The sequence below is a fragment of the Uranotaenia lowii genome, chromosome 2 (assembly GCF_029784155.1).
Source record: "Uranotaenia lowii strain MFRU-FL chromosome 2, ASM2978415v1, whole genome shotgun sequence".
Lineage (NCBI taxonomy): Eukaryota > Metazoa > Arthropoda > Insecta > Diptera > Culicidae > Uranotaenia > Uranotaenia lowii.
In genome coordinates this window covers 181744633-181770771 of record NC_073692.1, presented here as the reverse complement: position 1 = coordinate 181770771, position 26139 = coordinate 181744633, and the positions used below count along the sequence as shown (strand labels likewise).

Below are 26139 nucleotides of genomic sequence, written 5' to 3'. Positions count from 1 at the left end.
GTTTTGAAAAAATCAATCTTGGCTTATACGGAAATAAAATAAGTTGACTATAGAAGCGTTAGGAGAAATGTTCAACATTTTCAAGTACCGTTAAACGGGGCACCATGCAAAAACGGGGTTAGATTAGGGTTACCATACGTACTCTTTTAAAAGTACATGTACTCTTTTTCGATCAAGAAATGAGCGTACTCTTCTTTTTGTGAAATCTTGCTGTTTGTACTCTTTTTTTGTTGAAAGAAATTTTATCAGATAAACGAACTCATTTCTTCCAAATCTTAAATTTGTGTTCCTATATGTACAAGAAATCCGAAAGAAATGCAACACTTAATGTATTCATGGCACGGTATTTCAGGCTTCTCTACTTTGTGGAGTTTTCCAAACGATGAATTAAAATGGAAAGCATCCCAAATCGATTAAAATCATAATTTTTCGTTAAAAACAAGTTTTCTATTTCACCAGCAGTACTTTTTTTATATAAGTAAAATACAACAACTTCTAAATGGAAACGTATGGTACTGTTGTCCACGTTTCTTCCTCCCTGTGTACCAGTTGTCTCTGCGTCCAATACTGCACAGTGGGCCCGGCCGAGTTAAGATGAGTAGTAAATGTACTTTTACTACTCACCGGGATGCTGACAAGATCTGGCTGTGTATGTATCATAAGCATAAGCATAAGCATAAGCATAAGTAAAATACAACAACTTCTAAAGTTTTCAAAACGCTTTTAAGGAAACGCTTCTCCCAGGTGTTGCAATAAACTGTGCAGGCTATCAGCACCTTTAAATATGCAATTAGCGCCCATACAGTTGGTAAAGAGCCCAACAGCAATTTGAACTCTTTTTGAAATGTAACATTTTCTCATGTTTGCGATGTTCTGATCTCTATCTCTTCGAATAAGCCAACGACCCTTTGACTTTTCCCTAAAAATCTGCAAGAAAATGAACAAAAACCTAGAACGCTAACTTTTAATTTGAAAAAGTATTTTTTGAAAAGTCATAATTGGCAGGTAAGTCACATAACTAGCAACTAATTGTCACTATTTGAATGGCCTTAAATTTCCTGGTTTCTCCCGTTTCTCCTTATCATTTTTAGATATGATTTCAACGTACTCTTTTTGGCGTTGAAGGGTATGGTAACCCTAGGTTAGATGCAACATTTATATAACACCATACTAAATCAATTTTTAATTTAATGTATTGTAATAAACTTATCTTTTAATGATTACAAAATAATGATGACATAATAACTCGCACCTTAAGCTTGTTTTTTAAAGGTTTTTATTTTAATATAAAATTTTTTAAATCGAACAACAAATATACAAATTTTGAAATTTTTCGATGCCGTAAAAAACTTTACCCAGGATTGACTTGATAATATTACCTACAAACTTTTAACTGGTTTCCTCATGCTAAACCAACACTGTTGGTGTAAAAATATTTTTCGAACAATCGCTACACTCTGCAAATTCTTATTATAATTTTCATAAGATGCGTCTTATGAACAGCTTTTTAGAGTGCAAAATTGGGTTTCATAAGAGTCTTATGGAATTCTTTCAATTTTCATAAGAAGTTCTTATGAAAAAACACAAGAAGCGGCATTGTGAAAAATAATGAACAAATTCATTCCATTAGTCTGTTTTTTCATCGTCATACAAAGGACTAGTTGTGGAGTTATTAGTTTTTGTAATAGTTAAATGTGATTTCGATCTTCTAAATGGTAAGTTTGAGTAGAATTTCATTTTTTGTGATCGTTGAAAATATTTATTTACTCAAGTACTTTTTTGTTTACTTTTCAGCATGCTGACCACTGGCTAAAATAATATGATGAAAGGACAGGTTGCTACCGAATAACTTTATTGATACCGAGTGTTGATGTGCTGCTGATAGTGATCACGATATAATTTGAAATAAGTCGGCCGAATAATAAAATAAAAGTTTTAAACATCAAATTTCTTGAATTATTTTCATCAAACGTGACATTTCCTGTTTCCATAAGACCCTCTTATGAAAAGCGAAAATTTCTTATTGGAGTAGGTGTTCATTTCAGAATTCATTCGCGTAATAAGACAATCTTATGAATTTCAATGATTTTTCTTATGGCGCCACTTCATAAGAGAATCTTATGGCATATGTAAGAGTATTTTTCTGAGTGTAATTATTTTTAAATAAATATTTTTATAATTCAGTTAGGTGTCTGGGGTAATATGCAACAAAATGCAAATCAAAGAAACATCTTGTAATTTTCGTTTCCATGTGTTGGAATATGAATATTATGCATCACACGTTTGTAGACATTGAAATTTCATTCATCCAAACATTTATTTTTATGATTTCAGCTTGTAGAATATTTCAAATTAGTTTTTACAGACCAAAAAAAATACTGCAATTGAAGTTTTTATTCGTAATGGCCTTAAAGGCATCGCCAATACATTAAAAACTATAAATTTTCATACGTGTACATAAGATTTTTCATTAAAAACAAAGTTTGTTGCAAGATACCCCATTTTCTGAGGATGGTGAAAATTGCATGTTTTAAGAAAATAAAAAATAACTAAATAAACCAATAATTATTCTAACTACGCAACTTTGTTGTTCCATCGTCCTTAAACTTTTGATGCATAAGGGGTAGGATTAACTGTGAACATGAGTATTTTAGAAGCCATTGAAGTTGACAATTGTTGCATGTTGCCTCAGTTGTCGGTAATTCATAAAGAAATTTAAATTTAGTAGCAATCTACTGCGTACCACCCTAAATTTCGACGTTTGGCTGAAAGCAAAGTATCGTCAGCAAATAATGTTCTATCTTTTCCTTCTGGTACATCAGAATGAACAGATTTAAAAATATTGTATAAAATTGGCCCAAGTATACTGCCCTGAACAACACCAGCTCTAATGGGTGTTTTTTCAGAGTAAAAATTTTGATAGCTTACTTGCAAAGTTCGGCTAGTCAAATAATTTTGATTAATTTTGTTGAGATATACAGGAAAATCAAATCGAGCTACTTTAGCTACTAAACTTTTGTGCCAAATACTGTCAAAAGCTTTTTCAATATCTAGAAGAGCAACACCAGTTGAATAACCATCAGATTTGCTAGCGTTAATCATATTAGTTACACTCAAAAGTTGATGTGTAGTAGAATGTCCATGACGAAAACCAAATTGTTCATCAGGGAAAATAAAATTCTGATTAATGTGAATCATCATTCTGTTCAAAATAACTCTCTCAAATAGTTTACTTAAAGATGGAAGCGAACTAATTGGTCGATAACTTGAAGGCTCTGAAGCACTTTTTCCAGGTTTTAAAATTGGAGTTACTTTGGCATTTTTCCATTTATTGGGAAAATAAGCCAAGTGAAAACATGTGTTGAAGTTTTTAACTAAAAAATTTAAAGTGCTTTCAGGCAACTTTTTAATAAGAATATAGAATATCCCATCTTCCCTCGAGGCTTTCATATTTTTAAATTTTTTGAAAATCAATTTAAGTTCATCAATATTTGTCTCACAAGAACTTTCAAATACATTTTGTTTAGAAAGAATATCATCAAATTCAAGGGAAATTTGAGCATCAATTGGACTTACAACGTTTGTAAATTAAAATCAAGAGCAGACTTAAATTGTTGGGATAATTTTTGAGCTTTTTCTGCATTGGTTATAAGAAGTTTATCCCCATCTTTCAATGTACACTGCAAAAAATTCACACTTAGGATGTATGTTTTCCCCACACATACGTCTTCCAAATTACTTTACACTTAGATCTCATATGCTTCATATGATACTCATAAGTCACACATAAAATTTACTATCGAAATATGAAATGTATATGTAATCGACACATAAATTCTATGATTTTCGCCTTTGAACATTCAAAATGGCCACTCTGAAGAAAAAGTTGGTGTGCCGTTCTAAGATCCAACTGAAAAACAATAATCAGGTAAGTAATACTCAATCAAGAAAATAAAAATGGATTCTTATCGTTTTTTTCTATTCTCTCCCGTAGGAAGACTGCATGACAAGGAAATCTGATATGGAGCAGATGTCGAGAGAAAATGCAGAAGGTAAGTTAATCAATTAATGATCTCTCGTATGTTTAAATTTTTTTTTATTTCAATTTACAGAACAAGAGTCTATGGTGTCCGCCAAAGCCGTCGATCCCGTGTTCAGGCGAATGAGTTGGAATATAGTGAAGCAAATGGGCCGGCCAATCTTAAAGACTTTGTCGTCGATATGATAGGGAATTAAAAATAAATGTCTGACAGAACCACAAAACTTCTTTTTTCGTCCGAAAAACCCTGTGGAACAAAAAAAAAAGTCGCCTTTGTGTAGGCATGTATGAAAACGCCTTAAAGTAGGCAAGCGTTTGAGTACAATGCAGGCTTATAATATTTAAGTGTGGGATTTTATAACTTTTATGTGATGCAAATAAAAGTTATAAGCTTAAATTCTATATTTGTGGGCACGTATTTTCCAAATGGAAATCACATTGCAAAAATCTATAAGGCTAACACATATTCCTAATATGTGGATTTTTTGCAGTGTAGGAATTGGCTTCTGTGGCTTTTTCAGAATTTTAGTTAATTTTCAAAATGGCTTTGAGTAGGGTTTTATGTCCTCTACTACTTTAGCGAAATTTTCATTACGAATGAAATTTAAACGATGTTTGATTTCTTTTTGAAGGTCGCGATAAATAAATTTCAATTAAGGATCCCTTGTACTTTGATATTGGCGTCGACGAATGTTTTTCAGTCGTATCAAACACTGAAGATCATCATCAATTAAACCTACAGACCCGAATGACCCAGGTGGTTAAAAGGTCTCTAATAAATTATAATAATAATAATCATCAATTAAAGGTTGATTAAATTCATGTTTAACTTTAGGTATTGAAGCGGCTTTAGCATTGACTATTGAAGTTGTCAAATTTTCTACAGCCAAATCAATATCTTCAATTGAATTCAGTGGAACGTTTACATCCAAGTTAACGTTCAATGAAATTCCTATATCGCTCCCAGTCTGCTTTTTGAAAGTTTAAAGTTGATTTTAATGGGTTTTCAATGGGATTTTGGGATGAAGAAAAAGTTACTGGAAGGTGGTCTGAATCGAGGTCCGCATGAGTAACTAATTCATATTCAAAAAAGGAATGAAAAAGAATCTTTTCGGCTTTGATTCAGTACACTCATCCGAAAAGGAAACGTTAAGTTCACCTGTATTTTCACGTAGGCGCTCATTACGTGAATTTTTGCTTGATTTACGTGAAGCACAGAAACAAATATAAAATCACTTGATATTTACGTGAAATTCACATAGCCGTTCGCTTCAAAAACAAAAACATATCCGATTTACGTGAAAATCCAGTGATCCATCAATTATAGATGGGTCTGGTGCATTCTATGTGTTTTTCACGTAAATTGCAATGGCTCATTCACGTAAATACGATGTGAAAAAATACTGCTCAATATGGCGTGGATCCAACAGATGCTGCTGACAAATATATGAATTCTGGGTGATGGAGAAGCTGAACTTTGGTAAGTGATAAAAACTTTGTTATGGGATTGTTTCTTCTTACAACATTTGTTATTATTACAGCATTGAAATTGGAGCGGCCAGGACAGCCGAGTTTCCACTGAAGGGCCACACCAAATGTCATTTTTGCGACGAATGGTTTGTGTTAAAAAGCTAAGTGAAGTGAAGTTTATATTGTTTGAAAGCTTAAATTTAAAGTTTTGTGATAATCGTGTTATTATTTTATCATTTATTCAAGATAATAAAAACAGGCAAAATTAAAACAATTTTTTATTTAAAACATTAGAAAAAAACTCCCTACGTTCATATTTTAATGAAAACTACGTGAAATGCACGTAGCAGAAGAAATCAACGTACGTGTAATCCACATTCGCTTCATATGGAATTCACCTTCAACTCACATGTTCTTTACGTGAATTCTGCTTGCTGCACGAGCTCTGTTTGCTACCTGAAATTCACGTAGGTTTCACGTGATTTTCATGGTGGCAAAAATCCATGTACATTTTCACGTAGCGTTCATGTGAAGAGTTTTTTCGGTGTAGAATGATGCAACCAAGTAGACTCACAACACAGTAAAAATGTAAAGTGATGACCAAAAAAAAAAAAAGGTCATCACTTTGAGCAGAATTTCCGTTACTTATGTAGCCTGATTTTGCCTGATATTTATTTCACCAGTTCCCTGATTATTGAAAAAATATGTTGGCAACCCTGCATGTGAGGGACCGACCCGCTTATCCGTACTACGAGGGCAAGGAAAGCACTCTGCATCGGGAGTATACTTGATCGATGATCTGAGAGGTTTCGTCCGGGAAGGGAATTTAAACAACTTCCTAAAATTTCGATCAATCAAGCGCAAGTGGTCGTTTACAGCTACTACTATTTGATGGATCCCACAATGGCGGAAGCCGTTTCCAAAGAGGTGGCTCGGGAATCAGTCGTCGTTTGCGATAATATCGACAACGTTTGTGTGGATTCTATGATTGTTAACTGGATAAACCGGAAGCTTCTTGAGAAGAGTACCTGCGGGTTGCATACTCTTGAGGAATATGCAGCTGTGTAAGTCGATGAAGATCTTTTTAAAACATTAATATAAACTAATATACTGTCTTTCTTTTTCAGGATGAAGTATGACGATAGAAAAAGATTGAACGATGAATACGTTGGACTAGTTCAGGTTCTTAAAGATGAATTAATGCATTAAATCCCGGCTGCGGGTTCTGCAGGAATACCCAGCTGGTTTTCTTAAAGACATTCAATAAAAAGTTTGCATCGAGCGGAAACTGCTGTGATTTTGTTCCGATAGATTGTCGAAAAGAATTCGCAGATTCATGATTCGCAATGAAAAATTTTAAACAAATAATTAATTATCCTGTCTTTTGTAGTACATTTTGGACCAAATGAATATTCTTAACAACAGAAATGCGCCGAATATCACTATCAATTTGGTTTCTTTCATGTGACGAAAATAGACAGACAAGATGTTAAAATTTACAGTACCGTTCATAATTGTATGAAAATTGGAAGCACGCGCACTGTCACTTTGACTTTGAACTTCCATAACTTTTTACTTTGATGATATTTTTTGATTAAATTTTCTGCATAAGATAGATCAACTATTATACTATTATATCACAAAATTTGAATTTCATAAAGATTGTGTGGCTGGGGATACAGTGATTCTACGAAAATCGAATTTTTTGGACTTTTACCATTTAAACTGCGATATCTCAGAAACTACGCAACGCTTTTTATTGAAATTTTGCAGAGAGATTGTTGAAATATAAAATTAACATGTCTCAAGTTTTTGAAAAGTTCTATTGATGGAACTAAAAGTTACGCGATATAAAATATTTCAGGCATGAACGTAAAAATGCGATTTCTATAGAATTTTGGACGATTCATGAGAAAAATATCTTTTCCATCCACATATCAGTCAAATAATGTCTGACAGAAGCAATGAAGAAAAGAAAAAAAATGATTTAATGATCCATTAGTGTTTTGAAAACAGAATCTTTCAAAATTGTTTTAGATTTTTGATTGAAACAGATTCACTGGTTGTTCAACATAAAATATGAAATTCCTATGAAAAAAATCGTCCAAAATTCTATAGAAATCCCATTTAAAGGTTCATGCCGAAATATTGTGCATCGCGAAACTTTTGATCCCATCGATAGAACTTTTCAAAAACTTGAGACATGTTAATATTATACTTCAACAATCTCTCTGCAAAATTTCAATAAAAAACGTTGCGTAGTTTCTGAAATATTGCAGTTGAATGGCGAAAGTCCAAAAAGTCCGATTTTTGTAGAATTACTGTTTCTCTGGCCACACAATTTTTAGAAAGCTCAGGTTTCGTGATATGATAGTGTGATAATTGATCTATCTTACGCAGAAAATTTTATCGAAAAATATCATCAGAGAAAAAAGTAATGGACGTTCAAAATCATCATGACAGTACACGAGCTTCCAATTTCTATACAATTATGAACGGTACTGTACCTGCATAAAAAAAACACTAATTATGGCACCATTGAATAAACTATCAATATTACAAAAAAAAAGTTTTAGTATGTGATTCGCATGCTTAGAAAGCACGCAAAAAGTTGAAAACAGCATTTAAATATTCATTTTGCAGCTTTTCCATTTTTTTGATTTTCTAAAACTTAACGAAGAAAATCATTTTTACCCATTGAGACCTTAAAACAAAACTACCTACTTTCAGGTTGTTGCGCTTTAAGTCACTAATGTGGCGAATTACGTTAAAAATGGGCAGATTTTGTAGTCCGTGCAAGTAAAGCGACGAATTAGCTATTTTGGTTGCCGATTTTCGAACGCGTTTAAAACAGGTCCTGAAAGTTCCTGTTATTTTCCAAATCACTGCTGGGTGGCCAACAGATTTGGAAGTAGCTTCTCGACAGAATCGCAGTCCGGAATGATCACTTGGAGAACCTACGGAGGAATTGGGAAATCCGTAGAACAATCAGAAAATTATTCCAAAACAGATCTTTGAGCTTTCCGATTCCACCCAGATAACTTCAGAATGGTCAACTAGATTGGAAATGATTTTTTATCCATTTTTAACTTCAACAAGTATAGTTTAAAAAGAACATCCAAGCTACTTCAGCCTCTGTTTCAGCCGTGATGATTAGGAAAAAAGGTAGGTATAGAACACTCACTATAATTCCAGTTTTTCTTCAAGGGTCTTCACACGGGTTATTTATTGGTGACTTGATCGTTGTCGTTGATCCTGAAAAGCAGTTCTAAAATTTAAAAGTAAAACTAAATTTCATTAAAATAGCGATTGTTATACCAACTACTAATCTCAATTTTATTTATTCACCAGGTCCAAAAACTCAAACCTTTAAAACGGGATACAATTATAATTCCGAGAAAAAAAGCGAGAGTATTATAATGTAAGTATACCGAAGAAGTTTGTTAAGAGGATGTTAAGATGGAGAATGATAATTGGATAATGACAAGTCAGTTTATGTTTTATTCTTTTATTTCATCCTCTTTTATCTCCTGAAAGACGAGCTTTGTTATGAATAAATGTAAAAGAATTTGTAAAAGTTTGACTTGATCTTCAAATTTGCTATAATAGTTCCATACTTATAATATTTAATGTAATCATGAATACATTTTATAATCTAGTATAATGGTTTGAATCGCGTATTTAAAAACGTAATTTCGAAAAGTAACTTTTTCGTTCCAAAACCGTGAATTTTCCTTCTTGAATCCTACCTATTTTAATGGAAAAGTATATTGAATTTTGTTTTCAAATTGAAACAAAATTCAATACACTTTTTTAAATGTGATACCAACACTAAATAACTTTTTTAAATTTTCTAGTTTGCGGTCTAATCAAAGGGAATGACCAGACATAACCGCTTCCCGAATCATAAGCAGTTGCCATTACCATCATGATTTTGATATGCTGGGAACGGGCGTTTTTTCAGAGCTTCTTCAGCAGCGATACTACGAACCGACGCCTTTTCCGTCAGCTTATTCGGAGTCACCTTGGCATGCAGGATAGCACTGATTTTTTTCAGCCTCTAGGGCTCCGGATTGGCAGAGAAGCGTCTGCTATGAGCTCCCGGCGGGTTCTGGTGTTGGGAGATCCATTAGTACAGGCGTGCTTCTATCGAGGTTACGATTTCCAAGGAACCAGTGCTTATTATCCACTACACTTCAGGCATGCCTGGAATTTTTCTCACCCGGATTCGCAACGTCAAGCCCCAACGGGAGCCCATCGAACAGAATTTGGCGGTCACAGCAGCAGATGCTTTAGGTCACGGCGGGTCCTGATGTGGGGAGATAAAATTCGATACAGATGCTATTGAGAAAGATCACAAATAACGAAGGAAGTATATCAAATCACCTGTTCTGTTGAAAACAATAATTTTGATAAAAGCTATCAATGAACAATTTTGATATTTAAATTTAACTTCTTCAGTCTACTTTACTTTCTTCAAACAACACATTATTTATTCCTCCGGTCAGGAACGTCTCGAACTGCACGCACACAACTATATCTGTATTACGAGGAATGAAACACCTCTTGAGAGTCTGATTCTGGTCAGCTTCAAAGCTAAAATTTATTGGATGGATGAATATAATGGATAAATAATAAATTTAATGCTTGCTTACATTTTAGTGCCTCCTACGAATCCGAAAGATTTTCCAACTAGCGTAAGTCGAATCTCGACGTGTTAAATAAGTCTGAGATGTGTGCGTCTAACTGAACTGTGTACCTAAAGTTCTTACGTTAGTTACTTTTATACTATTTGTTATAATTCAATGTAATTATACTCACTGCAGTGCTTAATATTCGTAGTAATTTAGGATTAAAGCAATTGAAGGGTAACGTGAGCCGGGTGATATGAGCTGCAATAATTGAGGTTATTTAGGCCATATCTAATATTTGGTAATTGTTACCGTATGTTCGGTAGCAAATGCTGTTTATCGTCGATAGAAAATAACAACCTTCAAAACAATAAGTAATTTTCAAAGTAATGGACACGCCCTGTTTTTCGAACATCATCAAACATGAAATGTCATTAGAATCCATCTACATCTGTCAAAACCACCTGCATGAAGAAATATCTCCTCACGTCACTTCCGTACCGGCTCATTATTAAAAAGTGTTGGCCAGAAGTCACATCGTCTAGTGAACCGTTAAAACATTGTGGTGTTAAAGTTAAAGTTACTACACCGTGAAGAGCAATTCAGGTTGTCCCAAAAATGCCTGTTGCATGTTAAGGTAAAAGTAAATCAAGATTTGCTAAACGAACAACATCGATTTAATGCAATATCAACATTCGTAGAACTCCACGTTGACACCACGAGTAGAAACTTCTAACATCACCACCAAGCCTATCAGCATACCAACATCAGGTAAACTTTTAATTTATCTCTAGTCAAGATCTTTCCCACAAGAATGCTCTATCCAAAGGTTCAGACCAGAAAAGGCAAAACCGAAAGACGTGTGATTATTCTGTGAAACCAGCCCGAATCTTACAGGAATACGTACACCTAAAAGGTATAACCTCATCATCCAATTCAGTGAACAACCCTAACAGTTTCGAAAATTCTTTAAAGGCATTGAACGGTCCTCGGGAGACTCCTCCCATTCCATTGAACCGCCTTTACAAAGCACGTGACAAGAATTGCATTCTACATATCGCCCTTTAACTGCATCAGCTGTATCTAAGACGGAAGGCTCTCACCAGAGGTAACTTCTCTAAATCTTATTGGAAAAGTGCTGACACTAACACCTAATATCAGGGCCTTTTAAATAGATGCTGATGCTGACGAATACATGCGCACGTCTATGTATTGGATCTGAGGAACATTCAACAAGAATCGACTGCCACCACGACTAGCCCAGTGAACCGCTAGATTCAACACCGCATGCGTCGCGTGGCAAGGGGCCTCGGTCGATTCGAAAATTAGTCGTCGTCGGGTGAGTTAAGTTCAGTGGATTCGCCGAGGAGTGCATGCCTGAAAGGAGAGCTGCCGTGATTGCTTCGGTACGGAAGGAGATCGAGTGAGAAGAAGCGGATTAATCGTCGCCGAATATCTTTAATATTTCCGAAAAGGAAGCACCATTCCAGCGTGCATGAGTGTGTGGTATGGCGGTGTTGACCAATACCTAGAAGTGGAATAAGTGTGGTGTCAACGAATGCATGCGAGTGCACACCACTACTGGGAAGTGGAGTAAGCGAAACACAAACTAGTGCAGGTCGGAGGAGTGTGCATGGGATAGAAGTGCTTTCTCGAGTGTTGTTTGTCAACAAATGGAACTCACGAATGAGTGTCCAATGATTGTGGATGATCGGGAAATAGGCTTGTAGCTGATGTAAGTTTCAAGAAGAGAGCCATCATCAACAACACCTGACCGCCCGAGAAACTTCACCAACAAGTACACATCTCATCATGAGGAGAGTTTTCGTCTATAAGGTAACCTAGATATTAAGATTGATTGTGAATATAGAATATAGAATTATGCATCTTCAGTTTAAACACAATGCGATTGATAGCGTTATTTCTAATTATTGTTGACTTAAGTCTTCGTAAACTGAGCGTTGGGTTTTGAACCTATAAGTGTATGCGCATGATCCGTAAAATTGATTGACTCACTTGTTTGGTATTCATTCAGCAACCCTCTAAAGTAGTAGGCAACATTGGCGCCCAACTAAATAATCCGCGATTGTCAATTCGCCGGGATACCCTTTAGTGATTTTATGTCAAAGTGAGTGATTTTTACCGAGTGTTTGATTTTTTAAGATTCTTCGAAATGGATATTAACCATTTGGAAGACGAAGAGCTCATCTTCGAATTAAGCCTGCGTGGTGTTAAACAACCTGTAAATTTAGATCGCAAATCCAAACTTAAAACGTTAAAGGAAATTTTGGATAAAGAAGCAAAGGAGAAAAATATACCCACTTCGTCAACGCATGTTGCGACGGATGTCGACAATATCTACCAGTGTCAAGCACGAATTTCTCCGATTATTCACCTTGTTGAAGCTGCAATCCGCCAAAAATCGATACCAGTATTGAAACGATATCAATCCCGATTGCTCCATTACCGTTTTCGCCTTTCACTGATTCAAGACAGTCTCATCACAGCCAACGCCAACAAAACCATCTCCAAACTGGAATCAGCCTTAACCAAAATCGAAGAGTGCCTGGAACAAACAGCAGCAACAGCAGACGGAGCCACAGGCGATCAGGACATTCTACCAACGGAAAAAGAGACTCTGGACAGATTAAAAAACTCAAACTTGCAGTCCAGCATAAAAGAGGTTCTTCAGCAACACGTTCTCATAGGCCAGCAACACAACGATGAAAGGGGGCAACAGCAACGTCAGGAGCAGCAACAGCTTCAGAAAATTCAACAAGACGAGCAGCTACGAAAAGAACAGGAGCTCAACGATCAACAGCATCAGCTTCAGCAGCAGCGAGAACAACTGCAATGGGAACAACAACAATTTGAACAACGTAAATTAGAGCAGCAGCACAGTTTTGAGAGACGGTATCAGGAACATAAAAAATGGAACCAGCAGCAGTTTGAACCCCAATACAGAAACCCATCACACCAGCAACCAATTGCAATTCCACATGATTACCCGAGGCAGAGCCAGTACCAGGATCTCGTCAGACAACAGCAGTTACAGTTTCAGCAATTTTCGCAACTTCAAGAACAATGTGACCAGTTGCAAAGGACTTTGGACGAGAAGAGAGCAAAACGGCATCAGCTGGAACAGCAGGCGTCTCAACAACCACAACATCAACAGATTAATCCTCAGGAACAACTTCATAGGGCTCCTAGGATACCAGATCATGGACCACAAGGAAATGGTCAAACTTGGCCATCATGGAACACTGGATCACAGCAGAATAGAAGCGATGAGAATCACAATTCCTACAGATTCTCGCAGCCATTACATCGTTGGAAGATTGAGGAATACGGCGGAGAAAGCGACATACGAAAGTTAGGTGAATTTTTAAATCAAGTAAAAATGTACGCAACGACGGAAGGCATGGACGACACAACTCTACTGCGCGTAGTAAAACAGTTGCTTAAAGGGCGTGCTTTTGAGTGGTACATAAGATCTTACAGAAGCTTGGTAACGTGGGAGGCCTTTAAAACCGGAATTAAAAACGAGTTCCTGCCATCGCATTACTCGGAGATCTTCAAACAAGACCTCTATCTGCGCTTCCAAGGCACAAACGAGCCATTTACTTCCTTTTATCGAGATCTTATAGCCATTTTTGACATAATAGAACCACCAATGCCTGAATCTGAGAAACTCTTCATTTTGAAATCACATCTTAATACGGAGTTTGTTCCGATTGCAGCCGCCTCACAAGCAACAACAGTACAGCAACTAGTCAAAGTGTGTAAGGACTTCGAGGTTTCACGATCGTACGCTTTAAAGAATCGTCCGACGAACAACATTCCCCGCACATCCTGGAACAAGCCATTTCATCCTGCAAATAGTCGACCTTCTGGATTCAACCCACAACCTCAGCAACCACTATATCGAAACAACATGGTCCGTCAACAAGTGAACATGGTTGAAAGCAACTTCCCGGAACTCCTACCAGAGATGACAGCTGAAGAGTATCAAGAAAGAGAGCTAGCACAATTTGAATCGGTCATGAACACAACAGAGGAGGTAGCCGCCGTCGTAGAAGACATCAATGCCTTGCACATGCAGTCAGGACAATCGAATAGGATTCCTAGAACAGCACAGGATTCGACTAATAACGGCGGACACAATACTCAAAATTACAGCTCTCCAATTACCTGTTGGCAATGTGAAGGAGCGGGCCATACTTACCTGATGTGCCCAAACCCAAAAACATACCTGTTCTGCTTTACATGTGGTAGAAAAGGATGTACCACCAGAAGTTGTCAAAGCTGCCAAGCCCGATGGAAACAGTTGACACCAAGAAATCAGCAATTTCATTCGGGAAACGAAAAAAGGGAGATCTCTTAGAGATGGGGGAGAGCTCTTCCGACTCATTCTTCATCCCCAGTATAAACAGTTTCCCACATTTCCAGAAAGTAGCTTCTCTCATCATCGATCCAGTAGATACAGATAATCGCCCATACGCCGAAATTAAAGTTCTCAATCTCACTCTCAAAGGATTACTCGATAGCGGTGCGACATGTACATTGATTGGTGGAGAGTTGACTAAAATCGCAGACGAACTTGGTTTAAGGAAATATCCAGTAAAAGGAGAAATTAGAACGGTTGATAATTCACCCCACCAGGTCTCTTATTTTACTCATTTACCAATCGCCTATAACAACAAAACGCATACACTGCCAGTGTTATTCGTAGAGTCGATGCCGAAATCTTTGATTCTCGGGATGGATTTCTGGGAAGCATTTGGAGTTAGAGCCATGGTATGCGGTTTATCGATGTCTTCCAAAGTAAGTCAGGAAATTATAAGTTCACTCACTCAGGCGCAAAAGCTAGAATTGAATCAGGTAATCACTCGGTTTCCCACAACGGCCAACAAAGGAAGGTTAGGACGAACCAACTTGTATCAACACAGAATTGAAACGGGAAACGCTCAACCTTTCAAGCAAAAGTATTATCCGATGGCGAAATTCGTCTTAGACGACCTAAACAAAGAGATAGATCGAATGTTGAAATTGGATGTAATTGAAGAAGCTATGTGTTGTCCTTGGAACAATGCCACGGTTGCAGTTAAAAAGAAGGATGGTTCCATGAGACTTTGTCTGGATGCTAGAAAACTAAATTCGGTCATAATTCAAGAAGCTTATCCCATTCCACACATTGCATCGATTATGAACAATCTGAGTGGTTCAAAATTCCTGTCATCCATCGACCTCGAATCGGCTTTCTGGCAAATTCCCTTGGAACCAGAATCAAAGCCAAAGACAGCCTTCACAATTCCTCAAAGAGGACATTACCAATTTAAAGTAGTGCCGTTTGGCCTTTCGACGGCTAGCCAAGCACTTTCCAGAGTCATGGCCTACATCTTCATCGACCTAGAACCTCAGGTATTCGTATATCTTGATGATCTTATACTAGCAACAGAGAACTTTGAGAAGCATCTAGAACTACTCAACGAGATTTCGAAAAGACTCCACCAAGCAGGACTAACCATCAATTCTGAGAAATCGGTATTCTGCCGGAAAAGCCTAAATTACCTGGGTTACATATTAGACGAGAAAGGGTGGCACGTAGATGACTCCAAAGTCGAGGCAATAAGCAAGTTTCCGACCCCATCGTCTAAAAAGGAGGTTCAAAGGTTCATCGGCATGTGCGGTTGGTACAGGCGCTTCATACGCGACTTCTCGAAGACAGCCACTCCACTGACAGAGCTAACCAGGGCGAAAACGAAATTTAAGTGGTCTGAGGACTGCGAAAAAGCTTTCCAGACATTAAAAAATCAGCTGATTTCTGCACCAGTTTTAACAACTCCAAACTACTCCAAACCTTTTGCTGTAGCATGCGACGCAAGCGACGTTGCAATAGGTGCGATATTGACCCAAGAAACAGAAAGCGGAGAAAAGGTGATCTGCTATTTCTCTCAAAAACTAACCCAACGAGAATGTCTCGCGGTCATAAGATCGATTGAAAAGTATCGAGGATACTTGGAAGGGAGTCACTTTACCGTCTATTGTGACCATTCGAGCTTATCGTACTTGAAAACAATGAAAAATCCAACACCTTTACTAGCTAGATGGATTCTAAGACTGAACGCATACTCTTTTGACATCAAGTACCGGAAAGGAACGGCGAACGTTGTTCCAGACTGCCTCAGCAGAATCGAGTTGGAGAACACTGTTTCAACGGCCACATTTGGCAATTCAGATCAATGGTACAACGAGCTTTTAGAGAAGGTTAAAGCCGATGCGGATAGCTTTCCAGATTTTAGAATCATCGGTGAAGTTCTTTACAAAAACTGCGCAGTTGTCGAAGAAACAGGCGGAAGATCTCATCGATGGAAACAAGTAATTCCTGGGCCGGCACGAGCGGATTTGATTCGTAGATTCCACGACATCCCCACAGCAGCCCATTTGGGATTCGAACGGACTCATCAACGTATCCAGCGAGAATTCTACTGGCCGAACATGTCTATCGACATCAAGAAGTTTGTCCGAGCTTGCCAAGTATGCAAGGCTTGTAAAGCACCCAACAACACCTTAACTCCTACACTTGGCAATCCGAAACCAGCAAAACTACCGTGGGAATTAATATCCGTCGATTGGGTTGGTCCCATGACGAGGTCTAAAAAAGGATTTACAGTTCTCTTCGTGATAGTAGATTGGATTACAAAGTTCGTAATCGTCGAACCTTTTCGCACAGCTAACGCCCAGAAGATGGTGGCTTTTCTGGAGGAGTACGTCTTCCTTCGTTTTTCTACACCCAGAATAATCGTTTCTGATTCCGGATCACAATTTTTATCCCAGGCCTTTCAAGCTCTGTTGAAACGTTACAAAATCATCCACATGCGAACAGCTTTCTACACTCCGATGTGTAACGCGGCTGAGAGGACAAATAGAACGCTCATCACCTGCATAAGGTCACTTCTAGATTCGGACCAGCGAGAATGGGATGCACACATCCAGCAGGTAGTCTGTGCAATAAATACAACGAAACACGACACGCTAGGATGCAGCCCATATTTTTGTAACTTTGGTAGAGAACACATCCTATTCACAGAAACTTACCCCCTGGCAAACCTAAACGTAACAGATGATCCAGCAAAGAACCAAGAAGCACGACTGAACGTCATAAAAAACATTCAAGAATTTGTCCTTAAGCGGATAGGCAAAGCTCACGAAGTCAGTAAGCAACACTACAATTTACGAGCTCGAAGTAGGGAATTTGCGGTAGGAGACATAGTCTGGAGACGTTCATTTGAACAATCCTCGGCAGCGGATCATCGAACCAAAAAGCTTGGCCCAAAATTCATCCTCAGCATTGTTCGTCAAAGGCAAGGCTGCAATAATTACTTGTTGGAGGATGTAAAAACCTCCAAGACGGGAACGTACCACACGAAGGATATCAAATCGGATTAACTTCTATCCAGCTACGAACGCAGCCAAGCTGTCGACCACAGGCATTCATGCTTCAAAACATGCTTTCCAATTGACTTGAGGACCCAAATACATCAGCGAAACCTTGTCAATCGTTGGAAGTAGAAAAACTGATAATTCGTCTGAAAACAAAAAACCGATCGTAGCATTCACAAACACTCAAAACACTCACTAAATCCAAACGAATAAGATAACCATTAACGCATAAATATCAAACATAGATTAAAATACGCTCATTAGTTAAAATAATAGAAATACCAAAACGCTATGCATTGTTTAACAATATTAAAAATCGTAACAGATGCACGAATCAAGTTATGTATGAATGAACATAACTTCAAGACTTCCTCAACAACACTCTATATTTCTAACAATCAATCTAATCTTTATGTAAGTAAGTTCTACCCAATCTGCGCGGACTGGAAAAAGATACTGAACTTGCAAATTTGTCACGGAAATGCTGTGAAGGCAAGCAACCATTTTGATGTATGCTAAAATTATTGCTTGGAAGACACTAAGCACCTGTATTCGAGGTCCATGAATGGAGAATTTGTCGAATCAGATAATAGGATAATAGAGAAGCACTAGGATAACAACAGTAGCGTTTACGAAATTTTCGTGGATACTTTTCTATCCACGAAAATTTCTTTTGGAAGTTAAGTGGAGTTGTGTTACCGTATGTTCGGTAGCAAATGCTGTTTATCGTCGATAGAAAATAACAACCTTCAAAACAATAAGTAATTTTCAAAGTAATGGACACGCCCTGTTTTTCGAACATCATCAAACATGAAATGTCATTAGAATCCATCTACATCTGTCAAAACCACCTGCATGAAGAAATATCTCCTCACGTCACTTCCGTACCGGCTCATTATTAAAAAGTGTTGGCCAGAAGTCACATCGTCTAGTGAACCGTTAAAACATTGTGGTGTTAAAGTTAAAGTTACTACACCGTGAAGAGCAATTCAGGTTGTCCCAAAAATGCCTGTTGCATGTTAAGGTAAAAGTAAATCAAGATTTGCTAAACGAACAACATCGATTTAATGCAATATCAACATTCGTAGAACTCCACGTTGACACCACGAGTAGAAACTTCTAACATCACCACCAAGCCTATCAGCATACCAACATCAGGTAAACTTTTAATTTATCTCTAGTCAAGATCTTTCCCACAAGAATGCTCTATCCAAAGGTTCAGACCAGAAAAGGCAAAACCGAAAGACGTGTGATTATTCTGTGAAACCAGCCCGAATCTTACAGGAATACGTACACCTAAAAGGTATAACCTCATCATCCAATTCAGTGAACAACCCTAACAGTTTCGAAAATTCTTTAAAGGCATTGAACGGTCCTCGGGAGACTCCTCCCATTCCATTGAACCGCCTTTACAAAGCACGTGACAAGAATTGCATTCTACATATCGCCCTTTAACTGCATCAGCTGTATCTAAGACGGAAGGCTCTCACCAGAGGTAACTTCTCTAAATCTTATTGGAAAAGTGCTGACACTAACACCTAATATCAGGGCCTTTTAAATAGATGCTGATGCTGACGAATACATGCGCACGTCTATGTATTGGATCTGAGGAACATTCAACAAGAATCGACTGCCACCACGACTAGCCCAGTGAACCGCTAGATTCAACACCGCATGCGTCGCGTGGCAAGGGGCCTCGGTCGATTCGAAAATTAGTCGTCGTCGGGTGAGTTAAGTTCAGTGGATTCGCCGAGGAGTGCATGCCTGAAAGGAGAGCTGCCGTGATTGCTTCGGTACGGAAGGAGATCGAGTGAGAAGAAGCGGATTAATCGTCGCCGAATATCTTTAATATTTCCGAAAAGGAAGCACCATTCCAGCGTGCATGAGTGTGTGGTATGGCGGTGTTGACCAATACCTAGAAGTGGAATAAGTGTGGTGTCAACGAATGCATGCGAGTGCACACCACTACTGGGAAGTGGAGTAAGCGAAACACAAACTAGTGCAGGTCGGAGGAGTGTGCATGGGATAGAAGTGCTTTCTCGAGTGTTGTTTGTCAACAAATGGAACTCACGAATGAGTGTCCAATGATTGTGGATGATCGGGAAATAGGCTTGTAGCTGATGTAAGTTTCAAGAAGAGAGCCATCATCAACAACACCTGACCGCCCGAGAAACTTCACCAACAAGTACACATCTCATCATGAGGAGAGTTTTCGTCTATAAGGTAACCTAGATATTAAGATTGATTGTGAATATAGAATATAGAATTATGCATCTTCAGTTTAAACACAATGCGATTGATAGCGTTATTTCTAATTATTGTTGACTTAAGTCTTCGTAAACTGAGCGTTGGGTTTTGAACCTATAAGTGTATGCGCATGATCCGTAAAATTGATTGACTCACTTGTTTGGTATTCATTCAGCAACCCTCTAAAGTAGTAGGCAACATAATCTAACTAGAATTGAATCAAGGAATAACAGTAAGTTGATTCAATTACCTTGCCTCCCAGTCTTTTGATTCGTTTGAAGTAGTTATATCACTCACTCGCGACTCTATTTCATAAATTGCTTTGAAATAAGAAGTTAATCTTAAGCCTGCTCTAGCGTAACACGTTTTTCCCAAAAAGATGATTGTTTTCGTATTTTCGTTTATATGACAATTATCGTCTCACTTCTTTCTCTCTAGCGATTGACGTCCCGTATCGAGGGGATGCTTGTTGTCAAACTAATTTATAAACGGCTCCTACACAGGGGCGTAACATACTCCCACCCGTTTGGCAACGGCAGATCCTTGGAACATACTTACAGAATCGTCAATCACTTTCCCTTGATGTCAAGGACTGCAATTTTGATCGCTGGTCGGTCCTGGATACCTTTGGAAGTTTTTACCAGCGCCCTCCTGACTTGGCCATCCTTTCCTGACGTAGTGCTTATGATGCGTCCCCGTGTCCACGAGTTTCGGCTGTTCTCGTCGATGATGATCACAATGTCCCCGACCTCTATTGGCTTGACTGCCTCGAACCATTTTGTACGCCTCGTGAGCATGGGTAAATATTCTATGACCCACCGCCGCCAGAAATTGTTGGTCATCGCTTGAGTCACGTTCCAGCTGTCGCGAAGATTTAATTTAGTTTTGCAATCCATCCGCTCCCATGCCCCCCCCATATGTGGGGCAGCCGGCGTATTAAAGTGCCACATCGTTTTTGTATTTGTGAAAGTAAGAGCACAGCTTTCGGAAATCAATTTTATCTGTTTTTCAAGGATTCTGTGGGCCCCCACGAAATTTGTCCCATTATCCGAATAAACGTCGGTGGGAGCTCCTCGACGTGCGACGAATCTACGAAATGCGAGTATTCACGATTCGGTAGAGAGAGAATGCGCCACTTCCATATGTACTGCTCTTATAGTAAGGCACGTGAACAGAGCTATCCACCTTTTCACTAAACTTCTGCCTACTTTTACTGATATGGGTCCGAAGTAGTCGATTCCTACGAATGTGAATGGTTTTATATACGGGGTTAAACGTATTTTCGGTAACGGCGCCATTTGAGGAGGATTAGGTTTGGCTTTTCTTATTTTGCAATATTGGCACTCTTTGGCGATAATTTTAATCAGCTGTCGCAGACCCACGATATAGAATTTGGATCTCATTTCATTAAAGACCGTTTCGTTGTTGGCATGAAGAAATTGTTTATGATAATCGAGCGTAAGTAACAAGGTGATACGGTGACGGGCCGGCAAAATTATTGGATATCGAAAATCATATGAAGCGAAGGGTGCCGTTTCTAATCTGCTTCTCATTCTTATTATTCCAGACTCATCTACAAATGGAAGCAAATTGTATAGAGGACTCGACTTCTTCAGATTACCTTTGTCAATTTTGAGGGTTTTGACTTCATTTGGATAAGATTCTTGTTGTACTTGCCTCCAAAGGATGTTTTCTGCTGCTAAGAGCTCTTCGCGAGAAAAATTTCCACTACATACGCGTTTTTCTGTAATTAAATGGTAGGCTCGTTTCATATAAGCTGTTGCTCTAAGGAGTCGATTCCACTGCGAGAAGTTGCTTACGATGATGAAACTATTTTGATTAAGATCAACATGAAAGTGGACCATGTGAACCTTTTCTTCGTTGGTTGTAGTTACCGGTTTTTCCTTTTTAGGCCAATACTCTTCAGTATCATATAAAAATGTCGGCCCACGGTACCAGGAACTTTCAGGACAAAAGTTAGGATTACTATGCCATTTTGTACCTAAGTCTGCAACATTCAATTTAGAAGGTACGTATCGCCATTCGGTAACATTAGTCGTTGTCAGTATTTCTCCGATCCTGCAGGACACGAATTGGTGATACTTTCTACTGTCGGAATTTATCCACGCGAGAACAGTTGACGAATCCGACCATATGAATCGCTGGGCAATCGAAATGTTTATAGATTTGCAAACGCTATTTAACTGGCGTGAACCAAGCACTGCAGCTTGTAACTCAAGCCGAGGAATCGAAAGGGTTTTGAGTGGGGCAACTTTTGTTTTTGCGGCAACCAGACTACAGTAAATATTATTGTCAACGACGGCACGAATATAGATCGCGCAACAATAAGCTATCTCGCTTGCATCCACAAAAGCATGTATCTGCACCTCTGAGACTCTGGAACTGCAGTTGACAAAGAAATAACGGGGTATTTTCACTTGTGACAGGTCGCCTAACAGCTCACTCCATTGTACCCACTTTTTATAGATATTTTCAGTTACATGTTCGTCCCAATCCTGACCGGTTCTCCAAATTTCCTGCATGAGGACTTTCCCGTGAATAATATAGTGGGCTAGAAATCCTAACGGGTCAAACAGCGACATGACGACTCTCAATATTTCACGTTTCGTTGGAGCTCTTTTGGATGCAATTAAATCGTTGACTACTGTGTTCGACTACCCTACGAACAGAAAAACGTCTTCATACGGCTTCCAGGTCATACCTAATACCCTCTCCGGTTTCTGTTGATCGATAGTTACGGAGGTTGATAGTGCCGGTGTACCTTCACCGATCGCGTTCATGACGTTTACCGAATTAGACAACATATGATGCATTTCGAATCCTGCCACTCTATGAATCCTCTGCACATCCTTGATCAATTTTACCGCTTCGCTTTCTTCATCTACGCTGTCCAACCAGTCGTCAATGTAATGACCTTGGATGATGGCTTCCACGGCTCGGGGATGCGACTCGACGAATTTCAACGCATTTATATTCTTAATGTGCTGAGCAATACACGGAGAGCAGGTTGCCCCAAATATGGCTACGTCCATCACATACGTTTCCAACGGGTCTGTGGGGTTCTTTCTGAATAGGAATCGTTGCTTTTGATTGTCTGGTTCCCTAATTTTAATACGATGAAACATTTCATGTATATCAGCTGTTATCGCTATGCGTTTTTGCCGAAACCGGATTAAAATAGCCGGAAGAGACGTTGTCATGTCTGGGCCTTTTAACAGGAGGTCGTTAAATGAGATACCATTTATCTTCGCTGCCGCGTCCCACACAAGCCTGACCTTCCCTGGCTTCTTGGGGGATGTAACTATTCCTAGTGGCAAATACCATGCCTGATTATTTTTAACGTTAGCTAGCTCGTGGTTTGTTGCTATGTGAGCGTACCCTTTTGTTAAGTAATCATCTATAATTTCATTGATCTTAGTTTTCAGCATGTCATCACGACTAAGTTTCCGCTCTAAATACTTAAATCTTCTCTCCGCCATAGGATAGCTATTTGGCATCACAGGATTATCGACTTTCCATAGTAAGCCACATTCATAACCGTTTGCTCCGAGTGCAACGGTTTCGTTAAGGATGGCTAGGGCACGTTTTTCGGTTTCCGCTTGAATCGGGGTTGTACAGAACGGTTCTTCTAATGCAAAAAACTTCTTCATGAGATCATACAGATTATCATTTTCTGTTTTTCCGGCTGTATGAACATTAAGTTGGGTTGTTTCTTGCTCGACGTTTCCTTGACGACCATAAATGGACCAGCCCAATCTGGTCTTGGTAGCGACCGGGTCTTTACTATTTCTTTCTCGTATTTTCAAACTGGTCAACATGTTGAGATGTTGAATCCCAATTATCATCCGTGGAACCTCGTTATAGTAGCTTTCAATAGGCAACCCACGAAGATGTGGAAACTTACGTTGCACAGCCCTGTAATTTAACGTTTGATGTGGTAGACCGAGATCCTCAACAGTACGAACATTGTCCAGCGAAAACTTCGGTGAATTGGACTTTCCTGATATTACAAGCTTTACTTTCTCCGACGTTTTTTCTTCCCTGCTTATCTTGTTTGTCCATCCCAGCCATAGGGGCTCTGGGGTACCGGAGATCCCCAGTTCGGCGACAATTGCCGCTTCCACCAGGGTAGACGATGAACCGTCATCGAGAAATGCGCATATGTCGACATTTTTGCTTGTTCCATACAAAGTCACTGGGATGTATCTAAAAAGCGTGCTGGAAGTTGATGAATGATGATTTTGCAGAACGATGTTTTCACCCGGAGCTTGCTGTTCATTTTCTGGATGCAGTAATGTGTTATGTCGCGATCTACATGATTCCACTTCGCAGCTTTTCTTAGATCGACATGGCCAATTCCCATGTGCGTTGAGACAAATTCGACACAGGTTTTAACGTCTAACGATTTTCCAACGCTCATCCAAATTGATGTTCCGGAACTTCGAACAGTTGGTGATATGGTGATCTTCATCTTCACAAAATAAACAGGATTTTCGTTTTTGGAAACTTCTTCGCTCTTCATCCGAATCGATGTTTGAATGCACGAAAAGTTTTTCTTTTGTCTTATTCTTTTCGGGTTTTGGATTCTGAAACTGGAGACCGGGAAGTGTCACTTCTGTCGCTCTGTCTACGAGGGAGGACATACATAGATTGAACGTAGTTAAATCAGTTTTAGACAAATTCATTTTGAAATCAGCCCAACTCATTTGCAAGTCGGTTGGCAAGCGCCCTACGAGTTCAAAGATCAGCATGGGGTTTTTTAAATGATCTTCCTGTTCGGCAAATATCATGTGGTCTACTAAATTTTGAATGGATAGACCGAACGCTATCAGAGATTTTAAATCGTTTTGTTTTGGGGCAGGGGTAGCTCGTACCTTCGATATCATTGAATGGATCAGGACTTCGGGCCTTCCGTATATTTTCTTCAAGGTAAGAATAAGCTGTGGCACCAACTCCGGTAGAAGCAACTTGCTTCGAACTGCCTCTAATGCGGGACCAGAAAGGCAACGCTGGAGTCTTTCCAAATTTTCAGTATTGTTAAGGCCGCATGCTTGGGTTGTATTTATAAAGGTGCTATAAAAAACGGGCCAGTCGTGGGGGTCGCCTGAGAATGATGGAAGATCCCGTGACATCGCTTGTCGGGCTGCTATTTGCTCCGCTGTGAGCCTCCTGGTTGAATTCGTGGTCGTAATCATAGCGTTTCCGGAAGTTGATGGATACACATGAGTGGGAATCTGATTATCTGGGAAATTGCCTTGAGGATCCAAACGAAGATTATTAATTTGATTAATGGTAGCTGGAACTTCAACTGTGTTTAAATCGGCTGTTACGGGATTAGGTTTCGAAAAAGGATTTTGAACGATCTTATCTTTTCTGCCTTGTGCAGCGATATTGCTTTGCAGGATAGGTTCTTCCACAACCGCTGGTAACGTTCCTCGACAATTTCGTTGTTCAGGGGTTCCTTTATCATTATTGGGACTGCTGTGGTAAACTGGTATTCCAAAAGTATCATTGTCCCCTAATTGCTGGTTGATTTCACCCTGATGACGTACATTTCCGAATATCCATTTTTCTACTCTATTCTGCTTAGCTTTGCTACTTACAGATTTTTGACTGGTATCATCTTCCTCCTCTAATTGTTTGAGTAGTTCGAACTTTTTACTGAAATACTCTTCTTCCTCGGCAACTCGTCTCAATTGCGCTTGTCTCTTTTCTTCCAGTAGTTGTATGCTTTCCAGAATAACACGGGATTTTTCGCTTTTATTAGACCCTTTAGAGATTTGGCTCCTGAGTTCGGTGTTGTCATCCTTTTTGCAATGGTCACATCGCCAACTACGGTCTGAGTTACCGATGGAACTATGTACCCCAGCACATGGGAAGTGCATCCAAACATCGCACATATCACATCCGACCATATTCGCCACGGAATCTGTTTTCGAGCATTTTCCGCAATTCCTGTTATTGGTGGTCGTTGCGATGGAGTTCGTGTCCGTCGAATTTACATCCATGTTCAGTTGACTCAAAGCTGTTGTAATAAAATCTTTGAAGTATTACGAGGAATGAAACACCTCTTGAGAGTCTGATTCTGGTCAGCTTCAAAGCTAAAATTTATTGGATGGATGAATATAATGGATAAATAATAAATTTAATGCTTGCTTACATTTTAGTGCCTCCTACGAATCCGAAAGATTTTCCAACTAGCGTAAGTCGAATCTCGACGTGTTAAATAAGTCTGAGATGTGTGCGTCTAACTGAACTGTGTACCTAAAGTTCTTACGTTAGTTACTT

General features: G+C 38.9%; 2 protein-coding genes across 8 annotated transcripts in view; both read left to right on the top strand.

Annotated features, from left to right (window-relative positions):
- LOC129743897 (atrial natriuretic peptide receptor 1) overlaps nt 1-26139 on the top strand; it is a 141703-nt gene that overhangs the window by 38875 nt on the left and 76689 nt on the right. The gene's annotated exons all lie outside the window — the stretch shown is intronic.
- LOC129743899 (general transcription and DNA repair factor IIH helicase subunit XPD-like) lies at nt 6235-6790 on the top strand. Its single transcript, XM_055736137.1, has 2 exons — nt 6235-6573; nt 6637-6790. Exons 1-2 carry the CDS (start codon nt 6401-6403, stop codon nt 6716-6718), a joined length of 255 nt encoding a protein of 84 aa, XP_055592112.1. The 5' UTR covers nt 6235-6400; the 3' UTR covers nt 6719-6790.